The sequence below is a fragment of the Myotis myotis genome, unplaced genomic scaffold (genome assembly GCF_014108235.1).
Source record: "Myotis myotis isolate mMyoMyo1 unplaced genomic scaffold, mMyoMyo1.p scaffold_m19_p_19, whole genome shotgun sequence".
In the NCBI taxonomy this organism is placed as follows: Eukaryota; Metazoa; Chordata; class Mammalia; order Chiroptera; family Vespertilionidae; genus Myotis; species Myotis myotis.
The window spans coordinates 4,393,469-4,405,765 of record NW_023416323.1 but is presented as its reverse complement, the minus strand read 5'-3'; the positions used below and the strand labels follow the sequence as shown (position 1 = coordinate 4,405,765).

General features: G+C 52.0%; 1 protein-coding gene across 2 annotated transcripts; it reads right to left on the bottom strand.

Annotated features, from left to right (window-relative positions):
• Positions 1 to 3,622: 3,622 nt before the first annotated feature.
• Positions 3,623 to 8,915, bottom strand: ZNF574 (zinc finger protein 574). Of its 2 annotated transcripts, none has more exons than XM_036346301.1 (2): positions 8,757 to 8,915; positions 3,623 to 6,559 (listed from the first exon to the last, which is right to left on the bottom strand). In XM_036346301.1, exon 2 carries the CDS (start codon positions 6,537 to 6,539, stop codon positions 3,867 to 3,869), a length of 2,673 nt encoding a protein of 890 aa, XP_036202194.1. In that variant the 5' UTR covers positions 6,540 to 6,559; positions 8,757 to 8,915; the 3' UTR covers positions 3,623 to 3,866. The 2 variants fall into 2 exon arrangements, with proteins under 2 accessions (XP_036202194.1, XP_036202195.1); XM_036346302.1 differs by lacking the exon at positions 8,757 to 8,915 and adding an exon at positions 8,638 to 8,721.
• Positions 8,916 to 12,297: the final 3,382 nt, after the last annotated feature.

Genomic DNA, 12,297 nt, shown 5'->3' with positions numbered 1-12,297 from the left:
AACAAAAGTTTGAAACTTAGGATGAATTCAAATTCCTGAATTCAAATCTCAGTTCTGCCATTTTATAGATATGTGATCTTTGATATGTAACCTTCAATGTCCTCATCTGTAACAGGGACAATACCTATTCTGGGGTTGGTAAGAATTAAATGATGCAGATTTCAAGCACATTGTCTTTAATAAATGAGAACCACACACACACAAAAAAAAACAGGAAACCAGTATTTCCCCACTTCCATCCCCAGAGGACTAACAAAATCCTTTAAAAACTGAGTTGGGCCCTAGCTGGTTTGGCTGAGTGGATAGAGCGTCGGCCTGCTGACTGAAGGGTCCCAGGTTTGATTCCAGTCAAGGGCATGTACCTTGGTTGCAGGTTCCCTGGCCCTGGTCAGGGTGCGTGCAGGAGGCAACCAATCGATGTGTCTCTTTCACATCGATGTTTCTCTCTCTCTCTTCCTCTCCCTTCTACTCTCTCTAAAAAACCAATGGAAAAATATCCTCAGGTGAGGATTCACAAAAAACAATGAAAAAAAATCTGAGTTGGCCCAGCTTGTGTGGCTCAGTGGTTGAGCATTAACCTCAGGAAGTCGAGGTTCAATTCCCAGTGAGGGCACATGCCCCGGTTGCATGCTCAATCACATGTGGAACAGCCAATCAATGATTCTTTCTCATCATTGATATTTCTACCTCCCTCTCTTCCTCTCTGAAATCAGTAAAAATATTAAAAATATACATTTAAAACAAAAAATGAGTTGACTTGAAATTGGTGAAACAAAGTACATACCCTTTTTTTTTTTTCAGCACTACACTCAAATTTTTGTGCCCATACTAAATCATTTGAAAGTAACAACAGCTTTCAGGGTAGTCCAGGGACTGATCACTAAGACTTCACCACTGAAAACCAGGAACGGTATCACAGCTGGGTTTTCTCACTGCCATCAGGTCTCCTTGTCACTGTTTCATCCTCTGATGTATGGCACTCAGGTGTTGGGATTCTGCAAATTCAATAGTGAGGGATGGGGAAGAGGAGAAAGGAAGAGTGGGAGGGTTTCGATCACTCAGATTTAAAAAGTATCAGCACTGCATTGTTTTGGCAAGATTGAGAGACAAGTCAGTAGGGATAGGGGAATGGGATGTTGGAATGGAGATTCAGAATACTCTGAGGATGCCTGCAAGGTGGTATGGTCAGAACCATACAGACCCAAAAGTTCCTTGTCACTCAGGTCATCAATCCTGTGACAAGCAGACACCACACCTGAGAGCACTCTGGAGCTGAACTAGCAACTACCTGTAGCCCCATGAATGTGCTTAATCACTCCACATGCCTTCTCCTGTACAGTCATACTTGGGCCTCCTCTTGTCGAGAACACATTGGGCACTAGAGGACCGCTATTCTGTCCCCTTAACAGTTCTGCTTATTAGCTTCCATATCCAACTATAAATTGGCAATACAAAGCTATTAGAGGGGTCTGCAAGTCACCTGCATCAGAACTGTTGTGTTCAGAACGTGGATTCCAAGGTCACACACATACATGCTTGCTGGATCCAAAGCTCTGGGGGAACCTTTGCCTGTCCAACTCAATCCCCAGCATCCAACAAGGGTTTGATTAGTGCCACCTTTTCTGACAGTGGTTAATTGAGGACTGTGGAAATTTCAGCAGGGTGATGGTAAATGATGAGTCTTGTTCATAAACCTGTTTGCACACATAACTTTTCCTCGGGGGGGGGGGGGGTGTGTGTCCAAAATTTCCTAAAAAGGAACCACGATAGAGGCAGGGTGGTCACCCACTGTCACAGAGCCTCCTTTCTCTGCTCAAAACATCTTTATCTTAGGGTCAACCACACCTTGAGTTTTTCAGCCTGATGTTTAGCTGGGTTTGCAAGCACAAATCCTGATTGTTCTCAGTACTGATTTGATATGACTGTCAGGATAGGATGTTACAGGTTTTTGTGAGAAGAGGCAGTTTAAGGACGAATCTTTACCTGGTGATTAAGGCAGGGGGCATGCCGGGCTGACTTGGCTGGAATCCTTTCTGCAGGGTATAAAGTTACTGAAAGAGGTGCCTAGGATTAACACTCTGTGAAAACTGCTCCACAGATCACCTGCTCTTCATTAGGAGCTGTCAAGATACCAAATGGGTGAGTGATTTTTCTTTTTTAAAATGATTACAATAAGCATAATGTAGCAAAACCTACTAATGGTGTTAGACCTGGTTTCTAGCCTGGCCCAACCACTTGTGTGGCCTTGGGTCTCTTCCATCACTGAGCCCTCATTTTCTCCCCAGAGCCACAAGCTAACCCAGTCTGTCTTAAAGCCCCAGTGCCTAGAGGGGAACAGGACTGCTGAAGGGAGTCCAGAGTAATGTGGAAGCCCAAGTGGTCATCAGAGACTGAGTGGGCAGCTCTTGGGCCTCCCTTTTCCCTGGTTTCAGTACAAACAGCTTCCCTCTTATTTCTCGTTTTTTAGTGTTCCAAATAAGAATTCTAATAAAAAGGCTGGAGTAATCTTTGAAGTTCGGGGGGGGGGGGGGGGGGGAGGCACTTGTTTTCCTTGGGATTTGCCTCTTAAAAACAAGACTGCATTGTAACTGAGCATTCCCACTGGCCACACACTCACCATCTCCTTTGCCCACCCCCACCCCCCAAGTATGTAGAAGGCAGCAGAGTATAAAGCATATGGTGATTCAACCAAATGAAATTAAACTTTAATTCAAGTTCTGCCCTTGATTAATTCTCTGGGTTAAATGATCTTGGGCAAGTCACCTCCCTTGCCCAAGGATTCCTTCCCTGCATAATGTTTTCCTCACAGGATCAGTCTGAAAATTATTCCAAACAGCCCTGGCCGGTGTAGCTCAGCTGGTTGGAGCACCATCCCGTACACCAAAAGGTTGTGGATTTGATCGCTGGTGGGGCGCATACGGGAGGCAACCGATGTTTCTCTCTCTGAAATCAGTAAAAACATATCCTTGTGTGAGGATTAAAAAAAATTATTCCAAAAAATGTAGGGTAGTACTTGAGACAAACTATTCAAACATCAGTCAGCCACACCACCCATTCCTCTTCCAACAGACACCTATTAGCTGAGTCAGACTCCAACTTCAGGTGGGTATCAAGTCACCTCTTCTGAAGCTTCCTCCCCCAGCCAACCCTTAGAATCTTCAAGTCCACAGCTGGGTCTGGTCCTAGGAGCCACCCTCCCCTACTGCCGGGAATATCATGCCTTTTCCAGACTTGCATATGCCCATAGGGATCCAGTGAGAAAATAGATGGCCCCGGGGAAGCCAACTCACATCAGGCCAGGAAGTGGGAAACAGCAGTGGTGAGAATCTGATTTCCCCAAATATTCCTACCATCAGTAAAAACAGCTTCAGGCTTTTCTACAGAACTGTGGGGACCTCTAGTGTCAAGAGCACCATGCTGCCTCCATCTAGAACCAGAGTGAAGTTCTACTCCCCAGATGCCATACCATAACCTTGGAATTCAGGTCCTCTTCAATTTAGCAAATATTTACTGAGCTCCTACTACTAGCCAGGCCATTCTAGATGCTGGGAACACAGCCATGAAAAGTATCTGGGCTCATGGTTCCCAAGTTCCACCCCGCACAGCCAAAAGCACATAAATGTCCAAATCAGTTTTTATTGACTATTTCACTTTGGGGCCACCAGTGCTAACAAGTGGAAGGGTGAGGGGCACTTTTATGCATATTAGGGACCCCAGAACACTCCTCATAAGAGAATAAATCCAGTTACAGAATTTACATAGCAGTTGGGAAGGGTGAAGGGGCTCTGTACAGAAATTTAAGGGGATGTTGGAGGGGGTTCTTCAGCAACAGGGGATGGTGCTTCTGAAGAGGGAAGCTGGCAGGGTCAGCCACTGATCTGGACTCCCTCGGCCTCAGCCAGAGGGTAGATCTCAATGGCTTCCACCAAAGGCAGCGCCTCCACTGCAGTCTCCATCACTGCCAGGCCAACAGCAGCCTCTGCCTCTGCTAGCTGCTGCCGCACAGCTGCCTGATGCTGCTGCTGGTGGGTCTTGCGGTGTTTCCATAGGTTGGAGAAGGAACGGTAGCTCTTGCCACAGTCGGGGCAGGAATAGGGCCTTTCACCTGTGTGAATGCGGCGATGTTCTGCCAGGCGCATGGAGATAGCAAAGGCCTTGCCACACACTTCACAGGCAAAGGGCCGCTCACCTGTGTGCAGGCGCCGGTGGTCCTTCAGATGGGTGCTCTGACGGAAGGCCTTGCCACAGTCTGGACATGGGTATGGCCGCTCTCCTGTGTGTATGCGCCGGTGCACCTGCAGTGATGTCTCTGTGCTAAACAGCTTTTTGCATTCGCTGCACTCTAAGCCCCGGCGTCGGGCAGGGGCCGCAGGGGCTGCAGCAGCAGTGCCTGCAAGGGTCGTTGGGGGGGCAACTGGTGTGCGAGTTGCCCGTGGGGCCCTGGGGACTGGGGGCTCCTTAGCCAGGACCTCTCCAGGCCCAGCAGCTGCGTGGGCCGCCTCATGTGCTTGTAGACGAGCAGCTGAGCCCACTTTCTTGCCACAGGTGCCACACTCAAAGCGCCGTGGGCCCTGGGCAGCAGCAGCTGCACAGCGATGCTCACGGAGCCGCAGTGAGGAAGGGAAGGCGGCCCCACAGGATGAGCAGCGGTGGGGCTGGCGCCCAGCATGGGCCACAAGCTGGTGCACCTCAAGCAGCCGGCGCAGCAGGAAGGAGCGGGGGCACTCGCGACACTTGTAGGGGTACTCGCCAGTGTGGTGGTAGCGGTGCATGAGCAAGCGGTAGGGGCGGTGAAAACGCACTCCGCACTCTTGGCAGCGGTAGGGGAAGTGTTGGGCATGCACCAGGCGGTGCTGCCTCAGTGTAGAGCTTTGGGTGAAAGCTTTGCCACAGTCCCCACACCGGTAGGGCCGCTCCCCTGTGTGTGTGAGCCGGTGGCGAGCCAGGTTGGCAGGCGAATTGAAAGGTTTAGAGCAGTCTGGGCAGGGGAAGGGCCGTTCGCCCGTGTGTGTGCGCAGGTGGTTGCGCACATGAGACTTCTTCTTGAACATCTTGCCACAAATGCCACACTTGTGGCGCCGTTCTAGCCTGTGCACAAAACGTTGGTGCCGGGTGAGCTGTAATGCCTTGCCAAATTCACGGCTGCACAGGAGGCAGCGGTAGGTACCTGGGGCAGCGGGTTCTGCTGAGCTCTCCTCAGACACTGGGGGCTCTGTAGCCTCTGGCTCTCCAGTCTCTGCTGAAGCTGGCTCAGGGAAACCAATGACAGGCTCCTCTGGTAGGACTGGTGTTGTGGGTAGAGGAACACCTCCCACCCCATGGGTACGCCGGTGATAAAGGAACTTGGTGAGGTTGACAAAGTTCTTTCCACATGGACATGAATGCAGAGGATTTGGGGTGTGAGCTCGCCGGTGGGCCAGAAGGAGTGCCTCTGTGCCAAAGGCCAGGCCACAGTCCACACACAGGAAGTGAGACTCGCTACTGTGATCTCCAAGGTGCTGGTCTAGACTGGAAGGGCTGGGAAAGACACGACTGCACAGGGGGCACTTAAAGACACCTTCCCGGTGACTCCGCAGGTGCTGCTGTAGCTGGTGAGGTGAAAGAAAGAGCTGATCACAGGCTGAGCAAAAGAGCTCCTGGGTGGCTGTCCCACCTGGCTCTCCACTGTTGTTCCTCCGGGCCTTGCGCCCCCGCCGATCACGCCCAATGGCTTCACCGTTGCGCAGTTCGTAACTGTGGTCAGAGGATGGCAGGGGATCAGGCTGAGTCACAGGCACCTCTGCAGGTGATGGGGCCAGGGTCTCCTGCTGCAAGGCAGGCTCCTCAGACTCTGGGGCAGGAACAGGGAAGTGGGTGGCTTGGTGCTCCAGAAAGTCAGCTGGCGACTGGAAGAGCTGGGAGCACTCAGAGCACTTGTAGAGGAGCAGTTCCACCTCAGTCACCACCTCAGTAGTGGTGGCAGCAGCAGAAGGGATAGCTGCCCCTTCCCCACCCTCTTCTGCTTTGCGGTATGAGTGTTCCACGGCCACACGGGCCTGGCCCATGGGGGATCCTAGGACAACTGGGGCTGGAGGCTTGGTGGGAGTGGCCCGGAGGTGCGTCTGCCGGTGGTTCAGCCAGAGATCCTGGCTGGCGAAGAGAGCCTTGCAATCAACACACTCATAGTGGATGGTACTGGAGCTCAGGGGGGGCACCTTGGGTGGCGATTCAGTTGGCACTACCTCCTGAGGTGCCATCATTTTTAGGTGCAACTCCTGGTGCTCCAGGAGCTGGCTAGGGGACATCAGCAGTTGACCACATTCCAGGCACTGGTACTGGCTCTCCTGCACCACAGTTTGATAGAGGCCTGTGCCAGAAGCTGCCTCTGTGGCCACAGTGACTCCAGGGTCAGCCACACCCACCAGCTCAAAGTGCTGCTGGGGCACATGGGAATTCTGGTGCATGAGCACCTCCTCCAGGGATCCATAGAGCTGGTTGCACTCAGAGCAGACAAAGCGATGCTCAATGTACAGGACCGTCTCCTCTGACTCTTCAGTCATGGCGGCAGCAAGGCCCTGGGCTGGGAAAGGGGAGATTTGGGGACAAATCACAACTAAGCCACTGCTTCTTCAGTCCTTCTCAGGAATGATTCTTTCCCTTTACCATCCCCCCACCTAGATCTATATTTCCTTCTAACTTCTTGCTTCCATTTTCCACTCCCACCTCTCTTCCTAACAATCTTTCCTCTCCCAACACACAAGAGCACCAAGCACAAAAATCTTCCCAGCAGTCCATTCCTGGTGAATCTACTGAATCAACTAGAATCAAACTCCACCCACCCAATCCCTGTAACCTGTCCAATCCCTCATTCTCCAATGCCTCAAAGCTGGCCCAAGGCCCCACCCATCACACAGCAACCCTTGTCCTCTCCACTCAGACCTCCTTCCACTGACTCCTCTCCCTACCAACTCACTATCCATTTCCACTCCCAGGGGAGTCCACAAAGGATTTAACCACCCACTTTTTCCAGTCTTGCTCTTCCTCTGCTCACTCCCCGAGACTCTGAACCTCTTTTTACACATAGATCACTCAAACTTCTTCATGCCCCACACCTTTAAGCACCCTTGCATTGCGCAACTCCTCTCCTTTACACACAACCCTTGCTATCCACACACTCTCCCTCTGGTGCCCACGATCTTCACATCAAACTATCCCTTTCTCCAATCAACTTTTTTCACATTGGCCTAATCCATCCCCATACTTAGATTTTCCTACTTAACCACTTCCCCCACGATACCCAGGTCCTCTTTAAATAAAGGCCCTCTCCCCCAACCCTGACCCCTTATCCAAAATACCCAGACCCATCTTCACAAATACCTAACCCATTTTTCATAACTAGACCCTTCCCACCACCCTAACTTATATCTCCAGGGTACCCAGACACTCTTCACATCAATCACCTTTTCTTTGCACTGAGACCTCATCTGCAATTCTAATTTCCCTCTGGGATACCCAAATCCCCTTTTCACATTGATTTAGACCCCTTGTCTTCATTTACAACCACCCTAACCCATTCAGGGGTTCCCAGACCCCCTTTCACACTATTAACCTTACCTATTCTTTGCAAAAAGACCCCCTCCCACCATAACTCATTCCAGGGATGCTAAGGCCCCCTCTTCATATCAACTGAATTCCCCTTACTTGCAGAAAGATCCCACACACACACTAACCCAATTCAGGGATATCTAATAGCTTGACCTCCTTTCACACATAGACCCTTCCACTGCCCAAGTCCCCTTTAGGGATACACAGAACCTTTCTTCTTATGCAGAACTCCCCTTGACCCCCACTTTAACAATGACAGAGAAGAGCCAGATCCCCCTTCCTCACATCCAGATTCTCTCACCAGCCAGTATTAAATACTCTGGGGATACACAGACCCCCAACTTCTTATCAACTTAACAGGTCATTCTCATTCCAGTGATACCCAGACACCCTCCACGACCCCAGAACAGATCTCTCTCAACACCCTAAACTCCTCCAATTTCCACTCTTCACCTTGACCTAATTCCCTATACTTTTCCAAAGGACTACCTCCCTCCTTCTAGGGGCACCCAGACATCCTTCTCAAATAACAACCCTTTTTTGCACAGAGACCCCTCTCAACCCATTCCAAGGGTATCCAACCCTCCTTCACTTTGGTTTAACTCCCCTTCACATTAATATAACCCCATTCTTCACACCTGGGACTCCCCCTCAGCTCTAAATCTGCCCTCTGGGGATGTCCGTTTCCTACATCTTTTCAGGTCAAGACCCTTCTCACTGGCCTAATTTTTCCAAGTGTAACTAAATCTTCTCTTTACATTAAGTTAATTATCTCTTTTTCTCATGTCCTAACCTCGCCGGGCACCCAAGTGACTTCTAACCGCCCACCCCTTTTCGGTTTTGGACTGCCCCACGCCAAGCCCCTCGCTCCGATACGCCCTGGAGTCCCTCCTGAAGACACACAGGACCCTCCCAGGCCTCCACCCGAGCCCGGACCCTCCTCACTCAGCCCCGTTACTCGACTCTAGACCCCTTCCCATCCACCGCCCCAGCCCGGCCCCCGCCCGGCTGCCCACAGGCCCCCGCCGGCGGTTGGCGCCGCTCCGCACTCACCGCCGGCGCGCGCCCCACCTCCGGCCCACAGCGCGCAGGCGGGGTGCTGAGCGCAGGCCGCAGGGAGGGTGAGCGGCTGGGCCGGCCCTTCGCGCGCCCGCCCGCCCGCCGGCACTCACCCGCCTCCGCCGTCTCGCACGCCTCGGGCCCGGGCCCGGGCCACCGCTCCCCTTGCGCGGCCACCCCACCGTTGCGCTCTCTCTAGCTCCCGCCGTCACCTCTCGCCTGCTCCGCAGCCTCGCTCTCGCCCCCAAACGCCCTCAGCAACGCTCCTCCCACCTTCCTCCTCGGCCGCCGTGCGACGTCCAAACGCACCCAATCATCGCCCGTCTAGCCCCTGCCGTTTGGCCAATAGGCACTTACGTCTCCGAGCCTTGGACCAATAGTATGGAGCGTCTGGATCCCTTCAGCGCCCAACCAATCCCCTAGCGACCTTTCCTCTCCGGCTGGTCCTGGTTGATAGTGCCCGCCCCCTTACGCCTGGAGGCTGCTCCTCCTCCATCTCCAAGTCGACTCCACTGGACGGCTCAGAAGGAGGGGCAGCGTGATGACGTCAGGCGGCGGAGTGAGGCTGTGGGCGCCATCTTGGGGACAAGGCGGGTAGTCGCGTGGGTTGAGAGGGAAAGTCGGGAAATTGAGGCACAGGATTCCCCGAGGGGTAGGGCGGAGGAGTTGAGGAGCAGGAACTCCGAGGAGCGAAGGGAGAGAGTGAAGAACCACGAGTCAGCTCAAAGAGGAGAGGAAACCAATCACAGGGAGGGAAGAAAAGAGGAAATTAAGGCTCCAGATTCACTTTGTATGGAAGAGAGGAATAAAGGAAGAGGAGAAAAACGGAGGGACTCTGAGGGAGGGGGGAGGGGAAATGTCAGAGGAAAATCAAGAAGAGAGGGAATCTGAGCGAATGAGGAAAACCTGAAGAAAAAAGGAAACGCAGAGAGAGGCAGTTGATGTGAAGAAACGGAGGGTGTGAGTGAGGAGGGAGGTAGGTGACCTACGGGTCCCCGAGTTTGCGTTTGCGAGTGAGTTGCCCCAACCAGAGCTGTTACAAATGTTTCTAGAGCGACTTCCTGAACCCAAGGACAGGGCAGCTGCAAGAGACTGGCTTGGATCACACTCCGCGCCCCCATTTCTCTGATGAGTAACGAGTCTCAGAGGAATTGGTCCTTTACCTTCCTGAGGCTAAAAAGTTACCAGGGGGCTTCGCACACAGAGTCAGACCTAGGAGTGACGGTCCCGGTCCCGTTATGACTTTGCTATGTCATGCAATTGGTTTCTACCCAGGCGTCCTAATTTCCCCACTAATCAGCGGTTCTCAACCTGTGGGTCGCGACCCCTTTGGCGGTCGAACGACCCTTTCACAGGGGTCGCCTAAGACCATCCTGTATATCAGATATTTACATGACGATTCATAACAGTAGCAACATTACAGTGATGAAGTAGCAACGAAAATAATTTTATGGTTGGGTCACAACATGAGGAACTGTATTTAAAGGGCCAGAAGGCTGAGAACCACTGCTAGATTAAACTCCCTAACACCAGGCCCATGTCATTAAAACAGGCTGGCTGGGTTGGATTGGACTGGAGTGGAATCTTGGCCCTGCCACTTCCTAGCTGTTGCTTTGGGCAAGTCATCTCCCTTGGACCTCAGTTTTCCTATCTGTGAAATGGGGATAATGGCCCCTGTCCCATATGATTGTTGTGAGGCATAGAGTAAAAGCTACGTAAGAGTTATTTTTATTATTAGGACCTCAAGTAATAATAGCTTGGAACATGTCCTGAGTGTATTAAGCGTTCAGTATTGTGCCTGGTGCTTTCCATGTATTATGCGGTTTAATCCTCTCAACAACCCTAGAGGGAGGAGCTATTATTTTCACTTTACAAAAAACAAATACAAAAATAAAACACACTCGTGTGTGCGCGCGCGCGCGCACACACACACACACACACACACACACACACACACACACAAAAGAATTGAAGCCCAGAGAAGTTAAGTAACTTGTCTATAATTAGGAAGAGACGGAGCCAGGATTCCAACCCAGGAGTTAACTCCAAGGTTTTTGCACTCATGATCCCCAGGCTCTACTGCCTGGCAGGTGGGACCCAGTGGCATGTTGAATGGATTAAGTGCAAGAAGTAGAGGAAAGAAGTTGGTGGGAATCAGTGAGCTCTAAAACTGGTAATCTGGGTTTTCCCTCAGGGTGAAATCACCTTGGGCCGGAGCTAGAGAGCCTGGCAGCTAGTTTCAGCCCTTGACAAGTTCTGTGCTCCTGGGCAGGTTCGCACTCCTGCTGAGGCCTCCTCTTCCCACTTAAAAATGCCAGCTAGCCGGTGTGGCTCAGTGGGTTGGTCATGCTGTGCACCGAAAGATTGCCAGTTCAATTCCCAGTCAGGGCACATGCCCAGGGTTGGGGGCTTGATCCCTGGTAGGGGGCATGCAGGAGCTAGCCAATGGATGCTTTGCTCTCACCTCCCTTCTTCTCTAAAAATCAATAAAAATATTTAATTGGGGGAAAAAAAAGAAGAAAATGCCAGCCAGCTTGGCTTGTCAGACCCCTTTCTTGCTCTGACCTGCTTGGACCTCCCAACTTATCCGGGTTGGCTAGTCCCTTCTCTTCAGATGATACAGGAGTAAACTGAGGCCTAGGTCAGTCTTCCCAGAGATGGTGGCACAGGATTAAGACTCCTGGGACTGGTTCAATTTAGAGAGGACAAGCATTCTAAGCTGGAGTCCCTGCATAAGCAAGGGAGGTATGTGCAAAGTTGGTGGTCCTTCAGGGTCAGATGTATGTGTCAGATGTATGTTGGGGATGCCCCACATGCCAGCTGCGGAGGGCTTCCCATGCCAAGCCAGTGTGAGTTGCCACATGCCACATGTGTGCTCGAGGCATGCAGTCACGTGTGCTGGGGTGCTGCACGTGAGTGTGTCAGTGTCTCCTCCCCATCACGAGCAGTTGGGGCTGGTGGTGAGTCATGGACTCAGCCTTCAGCACCAACTGTCATGTTTCTTTCCCCCAAATTTCACCCCCCCCCCCCAACCCAGGCGTGCACCACCCACCCCGACTCCAAGATCTGTATTGCTGCTTCTCTCTTCCAGCTCCCTGCCCTGCTCAGCTCCCTCCTGAGGGGGAGGAAGTCTCCCATTTCAGTTGGCTTTGCCCTCCACCTCCCTGCCCTTTCCCACTGCCTCTCTTCAGGTGACTAGAGAATTTAGGGCCTCTACTCCCCACCCACTCATCTCCATAGGTCCCAAGGATTTCTCTATGCATTATGGAGAATTCCCATACTCACCACCCTTCACCTCTGTGGGGGCTATTTCTATTTCTGGGGGCTTCTCCCTTTTCTCTATGGGCTGGCTGCTCCTGCCTCAGTGGGCCTCTTGTGTCTGCATCCTTATCTTTATAGGTTCCCTGGTGTCTGTGGGCCTCCTGCCCATTTCTGTGACCTTCTCTCACTCTCCTTGGCCCGCCTCCCTTCTCTGTGATGTGCTTTCTTGTTCCCATTTCTGTGGGCATCTCTTGTCCATTGCTTTCTCTCATCACCATGGACCACTCCCCATCCCTGAGGAGGGCTTTCTGTTCCCATAGACCTTTCTCCATCTTCACAGGGGCTCTCTGGGTCCACAGCTGCCCTGTCTCTGAAGTCCTTTGCTTGTCACTG